The 19,434-nt window shown below is 36.0% G+C and overlaps 1 protein-coding gene across 1 annotated transcript in view; it reads right to left on the reverse strand.

Annotated features, from left to right (window-relative positions):
* Positions 1-5,405: 5,405 nt before the first annotated feature.
* Positions 5,406-19,434, reverse strand: part of LOC148938555 (uncharacterized) — a 91,810-nt gene continuing 77,781 nt past the window's right edge. The window contains exon 8 of the mRNA XM_089107707.1: positions 5,406-9,556. Coding sequence (XP_088963833.1) covers positions 9,416-9,556 — 141 coding nt within the window. The 3' untranslated portion in view covers positions 5,406-9,415. The remainder of the gene's footprint in view (positions 9,557-19,434) is intronic.

A 19,434-nucleotide genomic window follows, 5' to 3' on the forward strand; every position in this document is an offset into this window, starting at 1 on the left:
TTTCTTAATTCTAAACATTTTTTTCATGATTTTCAGTTTGGTTTTAGGGCGAAGCACTCAACTGAGCATGCATGCGCAACTCTTTTGAATTATTTACATTCAGTTCTTGGCTCTGGTCTGATACCTGCTGCCCTTTTTCTCGATGTACGAAAAGTATTCGACTCATTAACAAACAAGAATTTTCTTTGGAAACTGTCCCATATTGGTATAAGAGATTGGTATAAGCGAATGTCTATATTGATACCATGCGTCACTCTCCTCTTACAATCAATGTATAAATGGAATGACAGCCAAGATTATGCCCAAGGGGTTGAATTCCCCTGGAGATATGTAGCACCGCCTTATTCCCGATTTGTATAATATTTATATGGTTGATTTATTTTGGCTGATGTACAATTTTTAAACCCCTCGAGAATTGAGTTTGGCATTCCACAAGGATCTGTCATTGGGCCGATGCTCTTTTTAATCTATGCCAATAATCTTATTAATGCGGTTCAAAATTTAAAACTTACTATTTACTGTCGTCTATGTCGACCAGCATCCGTCACTAATTGTGACAGGAGTTCGTCCTTACAGGAGGCACTTATGGCTTTTGCTGATGACAGTACTCTTGGCACAGCTGATAGAACTGAGTCTGATCTATGTTCAAAGATAAATGCCCTTTTTGAAAGAGTTATCCAATGGTTTGATGTAAATTATCTTGTCTTAAATGTCGGGAAGTCTGTTTTTCTCCTTTTCTCCAGAGTTTCAAAGGCTTGTCGTCACTTAAATAAAATATATATGTATCACGAGGTTCTCTAAGTAGACCTAAGGATCGTTACGTTCGATTCCTAGGCATCTTGCTTGACGAAAATATTTCCTTCAGGCATCATATTGACCTGATTAAAATGAAAGTCTTCAGGAGTCTTGGAATCCTTAGAAAGTTCAACATATTTTTCCAGGGTCGATTCTTAGAATCTTGTTCTACAGCCTAGTTCAGTGTTATGTATTATACTGTTCTGTTATTTGGATGTCAACTTTCATCTTGTCTCTGATACCACTTTCAGAGCTAAATGATAAAGCAATGACTCGTATTAAGGAAAGTAACCAATGTTGTGTTACACCATTGCTTGATTTGATATCTCTCTATTTTCTTTCTTGTTCTTCTTTCATCTTTTTACTGTTGCACGGCCATCTTCCTGCTGCTCTATGTAATAATATATCTTTTGTTTCTGATCAATCGACTTATCATCTCCACACTTTCAGCAATTTACAAATTCTTCATATTCCATCAGTGAGGTCTGACTTCAACCCTCTGACAATTTGCAACAGGATTTGGAACACGCTCCCTGTGTCTGCACGAAGCTGCCACTCGTTTGGTATGTTCAAAAATTATGTTAGGGATTTTCTAGCTAGTAATTATGTTTTTCTCTCTCTTGTGTTGAGTCTCTTAAAGGTGTGAATGTATGATGTTAAAAATGTTTTTTGTTTTTTATGTATTTGTTTCATTTTTACTTCTCCCCTGTTTTTTTCCTGGCCATAGAGCCTTACGGGGGAGTTTATATTGAAGAGTATTTTGTTGAGTTTATTGATTGATAAAGGCAAAGGTACAATAAAGAAAACTTCCTGTTTCTGTGGATGTTTGAATTATGTAGGCCTATCTCCGTTTTTACGAGATCTTTGAAGACACTAAATTTCAGCTGGGGGAACAGGGGTCTGAGAGGGGAAGTGGACCCCCCTGCTTCATGGTAAATTATGCCCCCAGCCCTTGCCGTATATTTTTATGAATATACCTGGAAAAATCACTAAGGTTTCAATCTTCGCACCCACGAATCGATTGTGGGTGTCTGAACACGAGAGCATCATCCCCCTTGAAATTCCCGTGCACGAATCAGTAAAGATTGCATCCATTTCTATCTTTATGGTTCATTTACATTTTGCGGAAATCCGTGAGGAGATTCCGTCCGTTTTCGGGCTTTAAAAATTCTCTCGTTTTCCGCCACGATTTGGTCAAATGAGGACGGATTCTTGGCAAGGTATTTAAATGAATAAAACCATGACTATGGAACATCAAAATCTTTGTTTTTTCAGACTGAATTTCTTTCTATTTTTGTTTTCTGTGCCTCCTTCCCGGTATAAAGATTAAGAGCGTGTTCCCGGTCCAAAATGCAATTTAATTCGTATTTACTTCAAATTTAATACAAATTGACTGCGAACCTGGAACGGTTTATCAACTAATGGTTCTCTTCCTTCTTTTCACAATGGTAGCTCCACCCTTTTCCCTAGACAAGGGTTCATATTGCTCATACTCATTAGTTTGGTCATTTGCCTTGACTTGACTTTGGTCATTTGCCTCCATTTTCCCCACTTTGATGATGAATGTACAGAAGTTAATTCAGTAAATACGCTAGTTAACCGTATTCACAAAAATTTAATACGAGAATTTGCTGTCACCTGGAACGAAATATTAAATCTTTATTAAATATTATTAACTTTTCGTCGGACCGGGAACACGCTCTAAGGCGAGAGTCCAATTAGCCAATATTCTTCTTCTAGAACTTGTCCTCATCCATGCTGATGCATTTATTTGAAAACTTTGCCTTAGAACGTAGCTTTTTCTGGGCCATCGTTCAAAAAGATACGGCCGGATTTCTGCAATGTGTAAAGGAACCATTACGCCTTGAATTGATTGAAGGTGAGCTGAAATGCCGTTGCGTTTCCGTATGAGGGATTTTTTTTTTTAATTAGATGCTATTCATAAGGGAATAGATCCCAAGTCCTGAACTTGGGTCTTGATACCCTAAAATTCACCTTCAAAAAGAAAAGCAAAATGAGAAAAAATTGAACAACCAAATTTTTCATACACATCGAGATGAAAATTCTAAAAAAAGAAGTTCTGGCTTGCCATAAAACAAAAAGATACAAACAATTGAACAGTTTTATTTTCGACAAACATCAAGCTCAAAAAATTTAACAAAAAAGCTGTTTAACAGCAAAATACAAAGTCAACTCTTTCAAAATTAAAACTAAAAATAAAATCAAAATTATCAATCACACATGCTCTATTTCACTACACAAATACAAGAAAAAGAACAATCAACTTGAAATATCAAGCAGACTTCATCCTCTTCGAATCAAAGCAAATCCGGTAAAGGCCGTAACCCGGGGAGGGAGAGATACCAAGTTCCATACCCCCAAAAAGTAAAACAATACATGAAAATGTGCCACTTTAACTTATATTTTGATTAAAAACGATCTCTTCCTTAATTCCCTCTCCCCAATAAAATTTTGGGTAGGGCCCTGGTAATTACTCATAGTTATGTCCCTTCAAAGCTAAGGTCAAGCTTTAAGCAATTTCAGGGGCATGATCAGGGTTGCCACCCTTGGTGATTTATCACTATTTCTAGTGAATTTTTATATTACCTAAAGAAGAAATCACTAAATCAGCACATAAATCACTTGATTATTAAAGAAAATCACTAAATCAACCAAAAAATCCCTGAAATCTAGTGATTTTAACATGATAACTTAAAAATATTGGTTCTTACTATACTGTCAGTTAGATCTGGACCAGTGGTTTTAGGCCTCATGATCTGGTGAGGGGGGGGGGGGGCAAGGTACGCCATAGGATTTTCTTTCAGTGTTCTAAAAATATACGAATGATAAGCTCGTTTTCACAGAAAAAGTAGCTTGTTCTTGGCAAACTATTTTCTATTTCTATGACACGAACATTCAACAAAAACAATTTATCAATTAGTATATTAACTGAGCTACTGAGTAATTTTACAAATCTTACACTAAAATATTTCAACAGATTTAGGAAATATCTCAAACTTAAGTCAGCTCAAAAAATGCTAAAAATGAGCATTAACTTAAAAAGAAATCTTAGCTCGAATGCTGACGCAATGTGCACTCATATTGAATAAATGCGGCCTTTTTTCGCTTGAATAACGCTACAACTGTTCAACAATTAAGGATCAAGTACGTTGACGTCAGAACTATAAAAAGTAGCTTATAGCTTATATGGTAATAAAATTCGAAATATTTCAGCTTCACGTCAGAAAGCCTTTCCCAACGAAAAAAATAGAAGATAAAACATTTATAGAAACACAAAATAGAAAATGCTCATTTTTAGCGTTTTTTGATTTGACTTAAGTTTGAGAGATCTCCTTTATCTGTTGAAATATTTTGAGCATAAGATTTGTAAAATTACTCAGTAGCTCAATTAATATGCTACCTGATGGTTTGGTCAAGCAAATCGTTTTCACTGAGTGTTCATGCGCAGAGTTGAAGAGAAATAGGAACTAGTTTGAAAACAATATTTTTTAAAGAATAGAATTTTTTCTCAGAAATCCTAGCTGGAATCTAGTATATAACGCATAAAGTTATTGTTGGCCCTTACCCCCAATTATCTACCAGGTAAACATTTTTTATTCTCTGAGCCACACTTTTAAAGATAGTGATTTTTCAGGACTTTGAATCTGAAAATAACTCGGCTTTGCATTAATGCGTTCAAGATGCCAGATCATAATATTAAATGCTGGTGAATTGTTAATGTTTAAACTTGGCCCATTTAATTCACCCTTTCCCTGATTGGTCTGCAATTCCCTTGCCCACGAAAGAGGCAAATTTACTTATTTTGTGTTTACATGTTTTAGTTCAGTTAATAACGAGATCATATTAGTCTTAAAGCTGTGGTCTGTGTGACAATCTGGTAAATAAAAGTGAATTTTTATTTTCTAATCCCGCTCTACTGGTTATTCCATATCTCAATTTAGGTTGGAGAAGGGAGTTTTAGGCAAATTATTAATATATGTTGAAGTTTGGTACCCACACTTACCAATCTTGGAAGACAATGGCCCTACACTTCCCAATACTTATGTTAGGTAGTTTTTCTTAGCAAGAGGTATTGAAGCCTTCCTCCCTCTTCGCGAGTCTTTGCTAGTTTGTCATGCCTCCTATTGAGTATATGCGGTTCTGCAGATACAACATGTGGGTGACTTGAAGAATCTTTCTCGCTCTCTAAAGGTCATTTACAATTAGAATAGTTAGTACAAGACCATTTCTAATACAATTTAGCTAGACTCCAGCACCGAAGCTTAATTTAACTGAACTTTTCAGAATTCAGCCACAGTGGCAAGCCGATTATTGAGCTTCAATATCAATCCTTCGATAAAAAAACAACAAACTGTGTAGTAATTTAGAAGCATGAAAAAACATTTTCTATCTAAGGCAGTCACAAGTAGCCAATCAGATAAATCTTGGTAATAATGGGTTCAGGGTTAGTCAAATTTTGACGTAACATAAACTTCTTTGTGAATAGGCTTTAACCAATTAAAAATGGCAAAAAAGTTACAATTGCACCGCGTTGGCAACGATGATGAAAACTAGTCATAAGTGGCCACCCAGATAAATCTTAGTATGAATAAGTCCAGCGTTAGTTAAATTTTGACGGAAGTTAAACTTATCCAATCTATATTGTTTTCTTCTATCCATGCCCGATGCCCGTATAAGGAAACAGCGAACACTTGCACTACATATAAATCTAATAGCCTTATGAACAGTAAATATATATATATATATATATATATATATATATATATATATATATATATAAAAGTTACAAAGCAAATTCTGAGGGAAAGTAGAAAAACCAAAAATATAACTCGGAGTTTATAGTTTTTGGCGACCAATTGTTTACAAGGTGGGTGGCTGCAAGCAAGAAAAGGGATATATCGACGTTGTCAGGACAAAAGGTTGTATCCAACATTTTTCACGCTTAAGAGATATTTGTCAAAAACCATTTACTTATCTGGACTCGAGGAGGGAGCTGGGTGCCCTGCTGGACTCAAGCAGGGCACCCAGGGCAGTTTCCAGGATTTTGTTCGGTTGGGGGGGGGGGGAGAGGCTATACACAAATAGAACTTTTAAAAACGAATCAAAAATTTGTTTATAGGTATTTTTTATTACGTTTTACGAGTCAGACAAACATTTCTGGGGGGGAGGGGGTCAAACCCCCAGCCCACTTACCTTTTTTTGTATTTTTGTTAAAAATAAATCCCCCCTCCTTCTAACTCGGTTTGAATTTTTTAGGAAACTAGGGAAACTCATTTTCGAATCAGAATCGTAGATGAATAAATATTGATTATGCATTACGGTCTTTTATATTCAGTACTGTTTAATATCATAAATTCCACCTCGGCTGAGACTGCCAGACCTGAGTAATACCGCCTCAAAATATGTTCTAGAATCTCAAATGTCTTACAGGTTTTCGTGCTAATCGGAGAGCGAGCGGCAAACAACCCTTAGATATTGAAGGTATTTTCGTTGAAAAAAATCTGAAAAACTTACCCCCCCCCCTGGGTTTTTCAATTTTTTGTCTATTCATTCAAGACAATTAAAAATATTCTTGCACCCCTCCCCCCTTTCGTGAATTCTGCCCCTGCATATGACCATAATATAGTCTCAATCGGCTATATCTTTCTTTTCCAGCAAAGTTACTATTAGTTATCACAGACACAAACCAATTTCTGTACATTATTGTTGCTGTTTTGATGTTCTATTTCATTAGTCTTTCTTTTATCTTTTTTCGTTTCATCTTTATTTTTACAATCTTTACAAAATTGAATTCATCTCAAAGTTATCAGAAAATTTGGCCAAATAATTTCTCACAACATTGGGGCGCGGGGAAGGAGAGCTAGAAACCCCCCGTATACATGCCTAGACTTCAAATAAGAGAAAATGTTCAGTCAGACCAAGTTGCTGTTTTGATGTTCTATTTCATTAGTCTTTCTTTTATCACCTTGTTTGCAATTTTAAATGCTGGTCTTTTTGATACTCAGCCATTATTCACAATTTTGTATTATGGGTATTAGATATATATAAAAAAAAAGTTAGATTCAGTCAAACTTCATTGAGAATCATCATACTTTCAACCATCTATACTTTCAACCATCTATACTGCAAGCATAACAGAAATAATCTTCACCACCTCCCCCCAAATGTCCCATTTGGGGGGGGTGTGTCCACATTCAATTAGTGTTTACTCTGTGAATGCAAAGCAGTTCTAAAAACAGCTTCAGAAACAGGTATTACCTTAGGACTTCCTCTTCAGAGGGCTCTTGAAGGATCTTAGTCCACCCAGAATACAGGTATTTTGTCATCCCCCGCACCTTTTTACTTTTTGTTGTCTCCCCCCGCTCATTTGGGCATTCGACCATCTCAAATTTAGCTGACACTCTCTACTCACATCACTTGTGATTGTTGGTATATTAGATCTCGGTCACTTGCATAAATTTTCTATTCTATCTCGATCAGTTTAGCCGAGTTTTTTAATTAAAAAATGCGTACACACTTATACAACAATGCTTGATTTTAGTTTGAACTTGACACAGTTGAAACACACTTGAGTGTACATCCACACTAGATTGTGATGTCTAAGTTTCTGCACAAATAGCTCATTAAAGAAGCATATTAAAGGCTACCATTCTTTTTCCCATTTTGATTTCAACATTGGACTGGAAACTGAATAAGTAGCATTTTAACCCACAAAGTCGTAAAGTGGTTGAAGTCTAAATAAAATCCTTAAAATAAAATATCAATAACAGTAAGAGATTTTAAATAAATTCCATCTTGAATGAAAATTAGGACGACTTTTGTCAAATCTCTCCAGTAATTAACTGGTGGAGGCAAGGGCGTATTGAATTTCGACGTCGCATTAGATTAACGACGCTTCTCGACAACTAAGGTCCCTGCGTCAGGTCATTTTCTAAAAAAAAAAAAACACAATTGCAAAGCTTGAAAAGAAATGTCAAGAAACATTAAATGTTAGATGGAGTTTTTAATTGATTTCGACAATAGCGCTAGTTTTTAGTCTTACAAGTTACTCTGTACAAGACCTGCATCCTAGGGGTTGTCAATCAGGTACCGATACTTCGGCATATTCAGCTGACAAAAGAACAGTTTGTTCTTTTGTCTTTTTGTCTGATTTTTCTGAAACACAAAACATGGGATGTTACCCCAAGGAAAGCCTTTCAAAGCATAAGTGATTTGCCTAAGGAGCCTTCCATTACAAATGAAGACTATTTTCTTCTTTTTTCCATTTATCCTTTTTTTTCTTAAGATAAAACGAAAATGGGAACTATTACAAAATAAAGCTTATTAAGGCAAACAATAATCATCAAAAAGTAGTCAAGCAGTGATAAAAAAATGAAAATAAAAGACATAAAAGGCTTCTTTTCAAAAATATTCTCCAATTTCAAATTTCATATGATCCGGGCACTTTTTTGACAATGGCGTCAATTGAAGGAGAGGGCAGGGGAGGCATGTGACCCTCCCAGGTTTAAAAAAATACCCTTCTTTGGGTGTATTTCCATTAAAAAAGACCAATTTTTGGTATTTTCATTCAAGAAACTGAAGAAAAGAGGAAAATTTGCCTTCTCTCCCTAGATTTTGAAAAATACATTTTACTCTCTCCCTTAAATTTTCGTGGAGTGACGCCATTAAATTGACGTCATTGATTTTTGAATGCTGCTCAAATAACTATTTGTTTGTGATTACTATTGTAATTACTATTTCAGTAGGATTCAATTTGTTTGGTTTGATGAAATACCTCTTTTAGGGAATTTCCAATATGCTTTATTATCCAGTGTATTTATCAGAAAAGCTTAATGGCTCTTTATTTCATTAAATACGATAAATTTAACATACTTGTATGTTTTTCCTTTGAGCCTAAGATAAGTATAACAATTTTAGAGCAAAAAGTACTAGTAATAGTAAGTAATAATAAAAAAAGTAATAGTAATAATAATAATTACAAAAAACAAAGTGGATTAGTTCCAGCAAGATATATTTCAGCCAATGAATAGACTTCATAGGGATTATAAATGGCCAGACTAAGTTCCATATCAAACATTTCAACAAGTGTGGGGGCCAATGAAGATGTTAGGGCCATGTCTAGTTAAATTCATCAAATACTATTCATAAGCCCTCCGAATACCTACACTGTTTCTCGATGATTTTTTTTTTTAGCACTAAATATTTTCCTACCTGTCTTCAGGGTTGCCACCCCTATTGATTTACCACTATTTCTAGTGCTGTTTTATGTTGCCTAAATAAAAAGAATCACTAAATCAGCACATAAATCACTAGATTATTAAAGAAAATTTCTAAATCGACCAAAAAACACTGAAATATTGTGATTTTCTTCCTCATCGAGTGGCAACACTGGCTGCCTTACGACACAGGACTTATCGGTACTCATTTGTATACACATCACAGATATATCTCCATCAATTACAAATAAATAACAATTATACTCATTAATAAAAAACATTCACTCCACAACTGTATACACAAGGGAATAGGTTTCAAATGAGATGTCTCTGAATTTACATACTCTTTATAAAAGTAAAATAAACGTACAAAAAGTGTCCCATTATCTTTTGTTCATGATTGGGTTGGCAAGAATCACACTACCATGAGAACCATAGCGTGTCATAACGGGTGTTCCTGTACTCGAGGAAGAGGGTTGGACAGGGCGTGGCCTGGGTTGAATAATAAACGAAGATTGCTCAACCTACAAAATGAAATAAATCATCAGATCAAAATAAAACAAAGAATCAGTCACAAATGCAACTCGTTAATCCATTTTTTCTGTCTTGCATTATATCATTGAATTCTTTTTCGCTGAAGATTGGGGTATCAGAGACAGCATAGGAGCGCTGGATAAACTGGTGAATCTCCAGCATTTTTATTGGTTGCAAGAGGGATCCGAATAGTCAAGGGGCGTGGGCTACATAATAATATTATTCTCCAAATTATTAGGGGGCAAAAAGCCATAAGAATTCAATCTATTATTTGTTTTTCCTGTCCCCTTCTTATGGAAAAAGTGGTCGTAGAAACTTTTGAGGGACCCATTCGATTGGAAACTGAAAGCACTGCTGCCGTTTTTGAGAGCCGAAAGTAATTGGAGGGCAACCAGCCCCCCTTGCTACCTACTTTTACTACCCCGTTCCTGGTAATCCTCTTTGATCAAAACTTTGAGATAGACATTTTGTCCAAAATAGTCTAAAGACCCAAAAAATATGTCTCCGGGAATGAAATGACTCCGAAAGTCCCTGGGACTAGGGAACTAAATAATGCAAATTACTAATTGCTTAAACATAGGTTTCATGGTGTTAAGGGGTTTGTTTGATGTTGGGTGTGCGATTGGATCGAAATTTTGTGCGCCAGATCGTCCTCTGGCTCAAAATGACTCAAAAATTTGGTGTGGGGGAGGGGATGGGGGCTCAGAAATTGGCTATAACACTTTTTATCCTGAATAAGTTTGAAAATTACAGCCGCAAAACCTTTGGCCAAGAGAAAACAAAAACACAAAAAATTTTAAGACCCCCCCCCCCACAAAAAAATACAAGGGCCCAAAAAAGGTCCAAGAGCTTGTTCCTGATTGGCTTGAAACTTCTTACATCTTTATGTCCTTGGGTTAAGAGTACCCCAATTCAGGGAAAATAAATATAAGCCCCCCCCCCAAAAAAGAAGAAGAAGGGACCAACAAATGACCAAGCCACTTCTCATGGAAGGGTGGCCATAGGAGCTTGGGAAGGGGCTCATTCCGTCGAAAATTGAGAGCTCTAATGCCCTTTTCAAGACCAAAAGGATTTTTAGGGCAGCTAGCCTTCCTCTCGTACCCTTTTTTGAAATCGAGCCCCCTCCCTGTAAGTCCTATGGTATTCGATACAAATTTTGATAAATAACAATTTTTTTGATCCTTTCAGAGGTCAATGTGGCCTTTGCGTTAACCAAGAAATGGAGAAAATTCTAAAAGAAGAACTGTTGTTGATTTATTCACTTAAGGGCAGTGGTGGTTAAAAGGGCGTTATTTACCGCTTTTCGTCAAAGGTACACTTACAGCTCATCCTATTAGACGAAATACCTACGACCGACTGGTTTAATTCAGACGTTTAAGTCTCAAGATAACTGTGAAGGTTCCATATTTACCAACCTGTTTTCGTTTTCTAAGATACAGACATGGGTGGAAATATTGAGCTCTTTAAATGAAAATCATGTTTGCTTTATCTTGATGACTCAACAAAAAGCTTTCTAGTATAAACAATCGCCTCGTCCAAAACAATCAAAAAATCCAAAGCATACATTCAATTTTTTTTTTTTTACTCTTTTGTACAATTTATAATGTGTAACACACCGTTTTTTGGATCGACGTTTACATGATTGACTTTTTCTCAAGGAATATGTTCCAAATGCAAGTTTTAGGCCTGTTATTTGTGAGCCAGCGTATAATCTTGATTTTTTATCTACGAAGAAAATCCTGATATCAATCAAAAGCTGAGATTCAGCTTTATCCATCTATTGAATTACATTTCATTTCATATTGATTCTTAGAATCATGTTGGAAGGGTTTTTCAGAGGAAAATTTTGGAATTAGGAACTTTGCGACAAGCCAACAGCTGTAATTTAACACCAAAAGGACAATATACTTTTATCATAACATTCATTAGTTTTAGATCTATTCATTCAACAAGCCATATTTTTGATAATACTTAAACTATATCCCAACTTTTTTTTAGATATTAATCCAAAATTTCTTAAAAAGGAGAAAATATTACTGTTGAATGGCTGAGCTGCGCAAACTTCTAACAAATTTCAGGCGGATCGAGATTATGGGGATTCTATAATGTCTCTAGAGGGCGGTAAAGTGTATTAATGTAAATAAATACAAGCCGGTTGCTTACAGCGTTGCCAACGCGGTACAACTGTACCGTTTCTGGTACAATCAGATTTTTCGGTACATTTTGGTTTTATTTACTGCTTTCTGACTCGGATATCTGTTCCAGCTTTAGCTTAGGAAAAGTTTTCCTCTTGTTATGGAAAGCTTTCAACCTGTTCAGATGGTGCAAATTGACCTCTTTTGATACAATTTTAGTTGGCAAACTTTTACAGTTTACTTCAAAGCGTTGGCAACACCGTTTGCTTATACAATATTCGAACTCTTCATATTTTTATTCAATATTGGTATATCCCATTCGCTTTTGTTTGTTTAGAGAGCAAAAGGTATTATTCTTTTTGAGACGGTGTTTTATTCCAAGTTGTTTAAAAAAAAGATGTATGATTTATTCATGTGTACTTTTTCTCTGATTCAGTGAGTCTCTGAGTCGACTTTGGGCAATTGAGGAGAGAAGTTTGAATTTGACCTACAGCTAGGTTCATTGTCAGAGTTCAACGAGTGAAGAGCTAAACAAGTTTTCAATTGAATCGGATATAGTCCTTGCTCTAATTTATTGAACTTGTGTAAGGAACTAAGCACATATTACAAGCGTGAGTACCTTGGGGTTGAAGATTGGAACAGTTAGTTGTTGAAGTTTGTTACCTGTAGTGGCCCCCCCCCCCCTTTATAGCTGCAGATTGTATAATGGCAAAATACAAAGAGTTCGATCTTGTTCTAGCTTCATTTCAGGGATACCCCTTATGGCCATCAGTAGTTATTAAAACCACCAAAGACCAGAAAAATCAAGCTAGACACCTAGTCTTTTGCTACGGTACCAACTCTGAGCATAATATAGGTGAAGCTCATATCCGCAACTGGAATGAGCACTTTAAAGAAGCCTGTACAAGGACAGATAAAGATGTAAATAAGGCTTTTGAAGAGCAGCGCCTATTCCCTGATATTTTCAAGACTAAGAGTAAAACCTACTTGTCTCTACCCAAAAAAACTAAAGTAAATCCAGCCTAGCGCCGTCAACTCCGACTTCCGCAGCAGCATCAACTTTAAAGGAAATAATTAATGAAACTCAAGAGGAACTAATCAACACTAAGTCCAACCTAATGAGTGACATTTCTCGTGTCGTATCAGACACAATGAAAGATCACCGAGCTTCTGAAATTATCAGTGAAGATATTGTGAACGAAGTTTATAATTCTATTTCCCTTGAATATAATGCTAAATTTGAAAAATTGAATCAACCCTTCAAAGACCTTATAATGCTGTGAACTTGCTTGAAAATAAAATTTCTAAAATAGAGGACAGGGTTGACCAACTTGAGCAGGATACCTTACTTGACACCCTAATTTTCTACGGTGTGAAACCAAACCCCAATGTGGAATTGATGGATAATCTTAATGAAGTTATAACACAAATAATGGGGTTGCAAGATTTCAAAAAAATTGACCTCTTAAAGGCTAATCGATTCCGTATGCCTGCCACTCAAACTGAGTATGTGAAAATTGCCCCCATCCTGGTAAAATTTTCAAACTTGGATATTGCTCGAAAAGTGTTTGCAGCAAAAAGTAAGTTGGTTAAGTCAGGTGTATTTGTGTCTGAAAACCTAATTAAAAAGCGTCGCGATCTATTAAACGCGGCTCGCAGCACCTTTGGTCAAAGAAGTGTTTGGTCTGATCATGGACAAGTTCTAGCCAAAGTTCCGGGTGAAACTCGTATACGTAAAATAAACTATTTGCATGAATGCATTAGTATGTGACTTGTTAGTATTTTTCTTAATTTGTAAATGCCTTCCACAGTTCATTGATTTTCATTTATTTACTTTATTTATTTTTTCATTTTTGTTTCTCTTTCCGTGCTAATGGTTCATTCCGATAATACCTGCTGTCCAATTAGGTATTTGTTTGTTTGTAATCCTTTGACAGGTTTTTCTTTTGCAATAGATTTAAGTAAACATTTCTATTTGGTTCATCTGGTGACTTAAATGGACTCCAAGTAAAAACTGCTTATGTCAATATTTTAAGCCGTGAGAGTCGCCTTTGAGAACTGGAAAATAATCCTTTTGATGCAATTAGTATCGTAAATAATTCTGTGGGCCAGGCTAATCAAAATCCGATTAATATAAACCCTATTTGTAACAGTAAATATGTTTCGGATTTGGGGAGAGAGGAGTTACCAAAGGAAATTATTTTCTGACAGCACTTCAGCTTAACATTCAGGATCTCTCCTCGTCAGTAGATAATTTAAGACAAATTGTTTCTGATGGACAGCTGTTGTGGGTTTATGTGAGAGGTTTTTGGATTCTAGCAATGGAATGCTATTGGATATCCATGGTTACAAAATGGAACGTATAAACCGCTGCAAGATGGCTAAGGAAGGTCTTGCCATGTATCCACCGTATGTAAAATGATTAATTCTTTGGTGACCAGGATGGTGTCAACTCTTTGGGGGAACGTTTTGTTGAGTTACAAAATAATCCTTTCGATATAGAAAGTATAATTAATAATTCAGTTGGAAGTAGAAATAGGAATTATAATGATCCTAAATCGGTTATTGAAAGTAAATATGTTTCGCAATTTAGTGGTTCTGCCTCTTCTAAACAAGATGGTATTTTGTCTGTGCTTCACCTAAACATTCAGGGACTTTGTTCCTCTTTTGATGAGCTGAAACGGATCGTCAGTGGTGGAACTCCGGATGTTATTGGATTGTGTGAAACTTTCCTGGATTCAAAAAAGGATATGCTTTTAGATATCCAAAGATTTAGGATGGAGACGATGAACCGGAAACGGATGGCGAAAGGTGGCCTTGCCCTGTATATTGCCGATCATCTTGTATATAATTTCCGAAGTGGTTTGAGTAGAAATGAGGAAGGAATCTTTGAATCCGTTTTTATTGAGATTAAGTCAGGTTGTAAGAATTTAGTTGTCGGTTTGGTCTACAGATCCCCTAGTGGATCTATTCCTTCATTTATGAAAATTCTAGAAGAGGTTTTGGACTTAGTCCAAAAGCATCCTTGCGAACTAATCCTTATGGGGGATTTCAACCTTAACCTGCTGGATCAAAATTCTGTTTCGGCTGCAGATTTTTTGTCAATGATGCTTTCTGCGGGAACTCTACCTTCAGCTTGTATACCAACCCGGGTTACTGAGATGCATGCATCACTTATTGATAATATTTTTTCGTCACTTGATGTCTTAGATAATTCGGTGATGATTAGTGATATTTCTGATCATTTCCCTGCTATTTCACGATATAGGACTGCTAATCGATTGCAGCGTAAAGTTTCGCCATCTAATCTCCCATTTTTTCGTTTTGGTGTCAGTGAGATCAGTCTACTTAAATCTCGTTTGACTGATCAGTCATGGGATAGTTTGGATTCTGAATAGGATTTTAACCGCTCTTTTGATTTCTTTTATGAATCAGTAAAAGAAGGTATCCTAGAAGTTTGCCACCAGAATCCAAAGCCTCATACCTCGAAAAGGATAGTACTGCTGAATCCGTGGATGACTCCAGGTCTCCATAAAAGCTGGAAAAGGAAAAATTATCTGTGGACACTATACAAGGCTTCGTCATCTGCTTCTCATCATCAGCGATTCAAAGCGTCTAGGAGCATATTTAATTTTCTGTGTCGGAAGGCCAAGTCTCAGTATTATCACAGAAAATTTTCTGAGTGTGGAAAGGATGTTGGGAAGAGAGGGAAAGTTATTAATTCTGTACTTAGTCCTAATCTCCCTCCGCCTTCAGTTCCAACACCGCTTATAGTCGATGGTAAAATTGTCAAAGGTTATGAAATTGTTCAGCTAGAGCTTACGTCTTATTTTGCTAATATAGGAAAAGCGACTGCTTTATCTGTGAACTCTACAACTCCTCGTTGCGATTTCAGAGCCTATCTTGGACCCCCATGTTTAAAGTCAATGGTCTTGAGCCCTGTTTCTGAGTTTGAGGTAGCTCGGATCGTAAATGCACTTAAAGGTTCATCGTCTTCAGGGCCAGACAGAATTCCTACAATGGTTATCCGTGCCGTTCTTCCTGCTATTCTGTCACCATTGACTAAGCTTGTCAATATGTCTTTCGAGAAGGGAATTTTCCCTGAATCACTCAAGCGAGCTAAAGTTATAGTGCTGTATAAAGGTGGGTCCCGGAGTGATCCTGCTAATTATAGGCCAATTTCTCTTCTATCTGTTTTCAGAAAAAATTTTTAGAAGGCTATGCTATCTAGGCTTCTTAGTTTTCTGGATGTAAAAAAATTTTTCCATGATTTCCAGTTCGGATTCCGAGCGAATCACTCTACAGAGCATGCTTGCGCATCTCTCTTAAATTTCATTCATTCGGCAATAGATTTTGGTCTTATCCCGGAAGCTTTATTTTTGGATGTTCGTAAAGCTTTTGATTCTTTGACTCATCAGATTCTTCTTTGGAATTTATCGCATATTGTTATAAAATCAAATGCTTTCTATTGGTTTGAATCATATCTTTCTGGTAGACTAATTTCAATTGATCCACTTTTCCGGAGCCCTTCTGAAGTAGAATATGGTGTCCCCCAGGGATCTGTTCTTGGCCCCGTTTTATTTCTGATTTATGTCAATGATCTGATTTCAGCAGTCAAGAACACCAGTCCTCTAGTATGCTGCAATCTGTGTCATCCGGATGGTCCTTCGTGTCCCAATGCTACTTCTAACGAAGATTGCCTCGTTGCTTTTGCTGACGACAGCACTTTTGGGACTCTAGGGAGGACAGAATATGATGTCAGGTCTAATCTGCTGGCAATATTTGAGAGAGCAGTTTCATGGTTTGAGGCAAATTACTTGGCCTTGAATGTTACCAAGTCAAATTTTCTTATTTTTTCTCGAATTGGTGTAGCTTTCCCTCAACTGACACAGCTTCAGGTGTCACAAGGCTCCTTGTGTAGACCAAAGAATCGGTTGGTCCGGTATCTTGGTATCCTGCTTGATGAGAACCTTTCATTTAGACACAATATAGCCATGATTAGGGTTAAGGTCTCACGGAGTTTGGGTGTCATTCGAAAACTCAAACACACCTTTCCTGGATCTATTCTGAAGCATCTTTTTTTCTGCCTTGTCCAGTCATATGTCTCTTATTGCCCCATAGTATGGATGTCTACTTTTCCTTCTACACTGCGGTAGCTTTCTGTTATGTATGATGAAACACGGCGTCTGATTATGGACACTAACCGTTCTTGCCAAAGACCACTTCTAAATATACAGTCTGTCTACACTCTTTCTTGTGCTTCTTTAGTTTTTTCTCATATTCATGGCAATATTCCAAAATCTCTGCAAGAAACTTCTCATTTTATTTCTAATTCAGCTCCATATAACCTTCGTTCGTCACATAGTATCTGCATTCCTCCTACTCCAACTGTGTGGTCAGATTTCAATCCCCTCATCGCTTGTCATCAGGTTTGGAACTCCCTGCCTTCTTCAGTACAGAAATGCCACTCGTTTGGCACTTTCAAGAGGATTCTTAAGGACCATTTAGTTAAGAATCAAACGGAATAATTAATTTTTTTTTTTTTTTTTTTTTTTTGTGGAGTTGATTTCCCCTGAATGTTTAGTTTGTTTTATGGTGGTGTTCTCTGCGGTATGACTCCCAGGCCTCAGGTATGACTATAAATATTTATTGCTGAAACTTGTATAGTTCACTAAGGAGTAGCATTCATGATAAATTTTATTGCTTTCGCACCATTTTATTATAGTTCAATAATTATAAGCCTTATGACTGAATTTACCCATAAACGTCAATTTTGCTACCTAGCCTCAGAAATAAGCAGAGCTGATTGAACTGGGATTTATATAGTTTTAAATATAAGTTTAAAAGGGCTGTACATGGCTTAAGTTATGATATTTTAATATCTTGGATAAGAGGTATGAATAATATCGTAACAGCTATTATGATGCTGGTTATACCTGACAATAAACATAATTCTGTTTCGACGATATGAATTCGCTTATAGTAATTTTTTTTTTTTTTTTTTTTTTTTTTTGAGTCTATTTAATATAATTAATTAATTTAGTTTATTTATTAAAATTTTTTCTATAGTTTCCATTTTATGTATATTTTCTTTTCTTCTCCTTCATATGTGAGTAGGTGATCATTTTAAATTTTCTTTTGTTTTTTTATCTCTGAGTATGTAATTCATATGTCTTCCCTCTTTGTACAGGCCAATGAGCCTTTGAGGGATTAATAACATGTAATACTGTATGTGTATTTAATGAAGAATAAAACTTATCTTATCTTATCTTACCAAAATATTTTGTATTTCCTTTTCCAAAATGCAGACATGGTTGAAAAATTGAGCTTTTTAAACGAAAATCCTGTTTGCTTTATCTTGAAGTCTAAATAAACAACTTTCCGACACAAAAACCATAACAATCCATAATGTCCATGACGTAACAATCCATAACGTCCATAGCATAACAATCTATAACGTACATAACAATCGAAGTACTCGAAGCATATTTGTCAGTTTGTTTCACACTTTCGTAAGATTTGTAATGTGGGACATGCCCGTTTTTTTTAGTTGTTCGTCGTTTTATTGTTCAATTATTCTATTGCTGTTTTATTATTATATTGCCAGTTCTTTTATTGAATATTCTAATTCCATGGTTGGTATCATGAAGCAGCAGTTGTATATATTCGGTTTGATTATATTCTTTTTATTCTCCAAAGATGTTCAAGTGCCAATGACACTAAAAATCAAATTTAGACGAGAATAAAGCAAAAATAAATCCCACATGATTCCTAATTTGTCAGATTTATTGTTTTTTTTAAATTTCCTTTTTTTTTCTTTGTTCTCTCCAACTTTTTACTTTCTCAGTTCCTAAATTTAGCAAAATTTAGGTGTTTTAATTCCCCCCCCCCCAAAGTTCTTTTTTAACAAGAAAGGGAGGGAATATTCAGAAGAAGACTTGTTCTTCCCTCTTTCCTATTCAAAAATCAAATTACTCTGTCTTGCACCTCAGATTCTTCTTCACAACTCTGTATCGGTTACCAATATAAAACCCACACAGATCCAAGTCTTGGGGGTGGAGTAATGTTTGTACACAGGATTTTCGTGGGGAACTTCGAAAAAAAAACGAAACATGGGTGAAATATATAAAAAATATCGCTAAACAAAGCGAAAAACAAACTAATCTCAGACCTCTCGAAATTTTGGGAAAGGGTAGAATACCCCCTCTAGGATAAACTGGAAAAGACAGCTAGGGTCCTCTTATACTTTCATAACCAATACAGCAGGCCTAACAATAATATTGAATAGGCTTACTATGCTTTGAATAGATTCAATTCAAGGCCGTATCCAGGATTTTTTTTCGGGGGGGGGGGGTACACAAAAAAAACTAAAAAAACGTATAAAAAATTTGTTTATATCCATTTTTATTACGTTCTTTTACGAGCGAAACAAACATTTCGGGGGGGGGGTCAAACCCCCCTAACCCCCATCTGGGTACGGCCTTGAATAGATTTATGTTTATTGATTTATTGGCCCTTGGCACTGCAGTGAGCTTTTAGCAGGAGTAGTAAAAATAATATTCCCAGTTTATGTAAAAAGGAAATAAATAATCACATTTGGTGAGTTGAATCACACACACTTACTCGGCTGATTACACTGGTAAACGAAATATGGTGTGTGTTCCTTCAATTAGCGAAATAATATCCCCTCTAGGATAAGGAGGGGTATAATATCCCCTTTAGGTTAAACTCGA

The sequence above is a fragment of the Artemia sp. Qi Xiang Cuo genome, unplaced genomic scaffold (assembly GCF_049724085.1).
Source record: "Artemia sp. Qi Xiang Cuo unplaced genomic scaffold, ASM4972408v1 HiC_scaffold_3138, whole genome shotgun sequence".
NCBI classification, from domain to species: Eukaryota; Metazoa; Arthropoda; class Branchiopoda; order Anostraca; family Artemiidae; genus Artemia; species Artemia sp. Qi Xiang Cuo.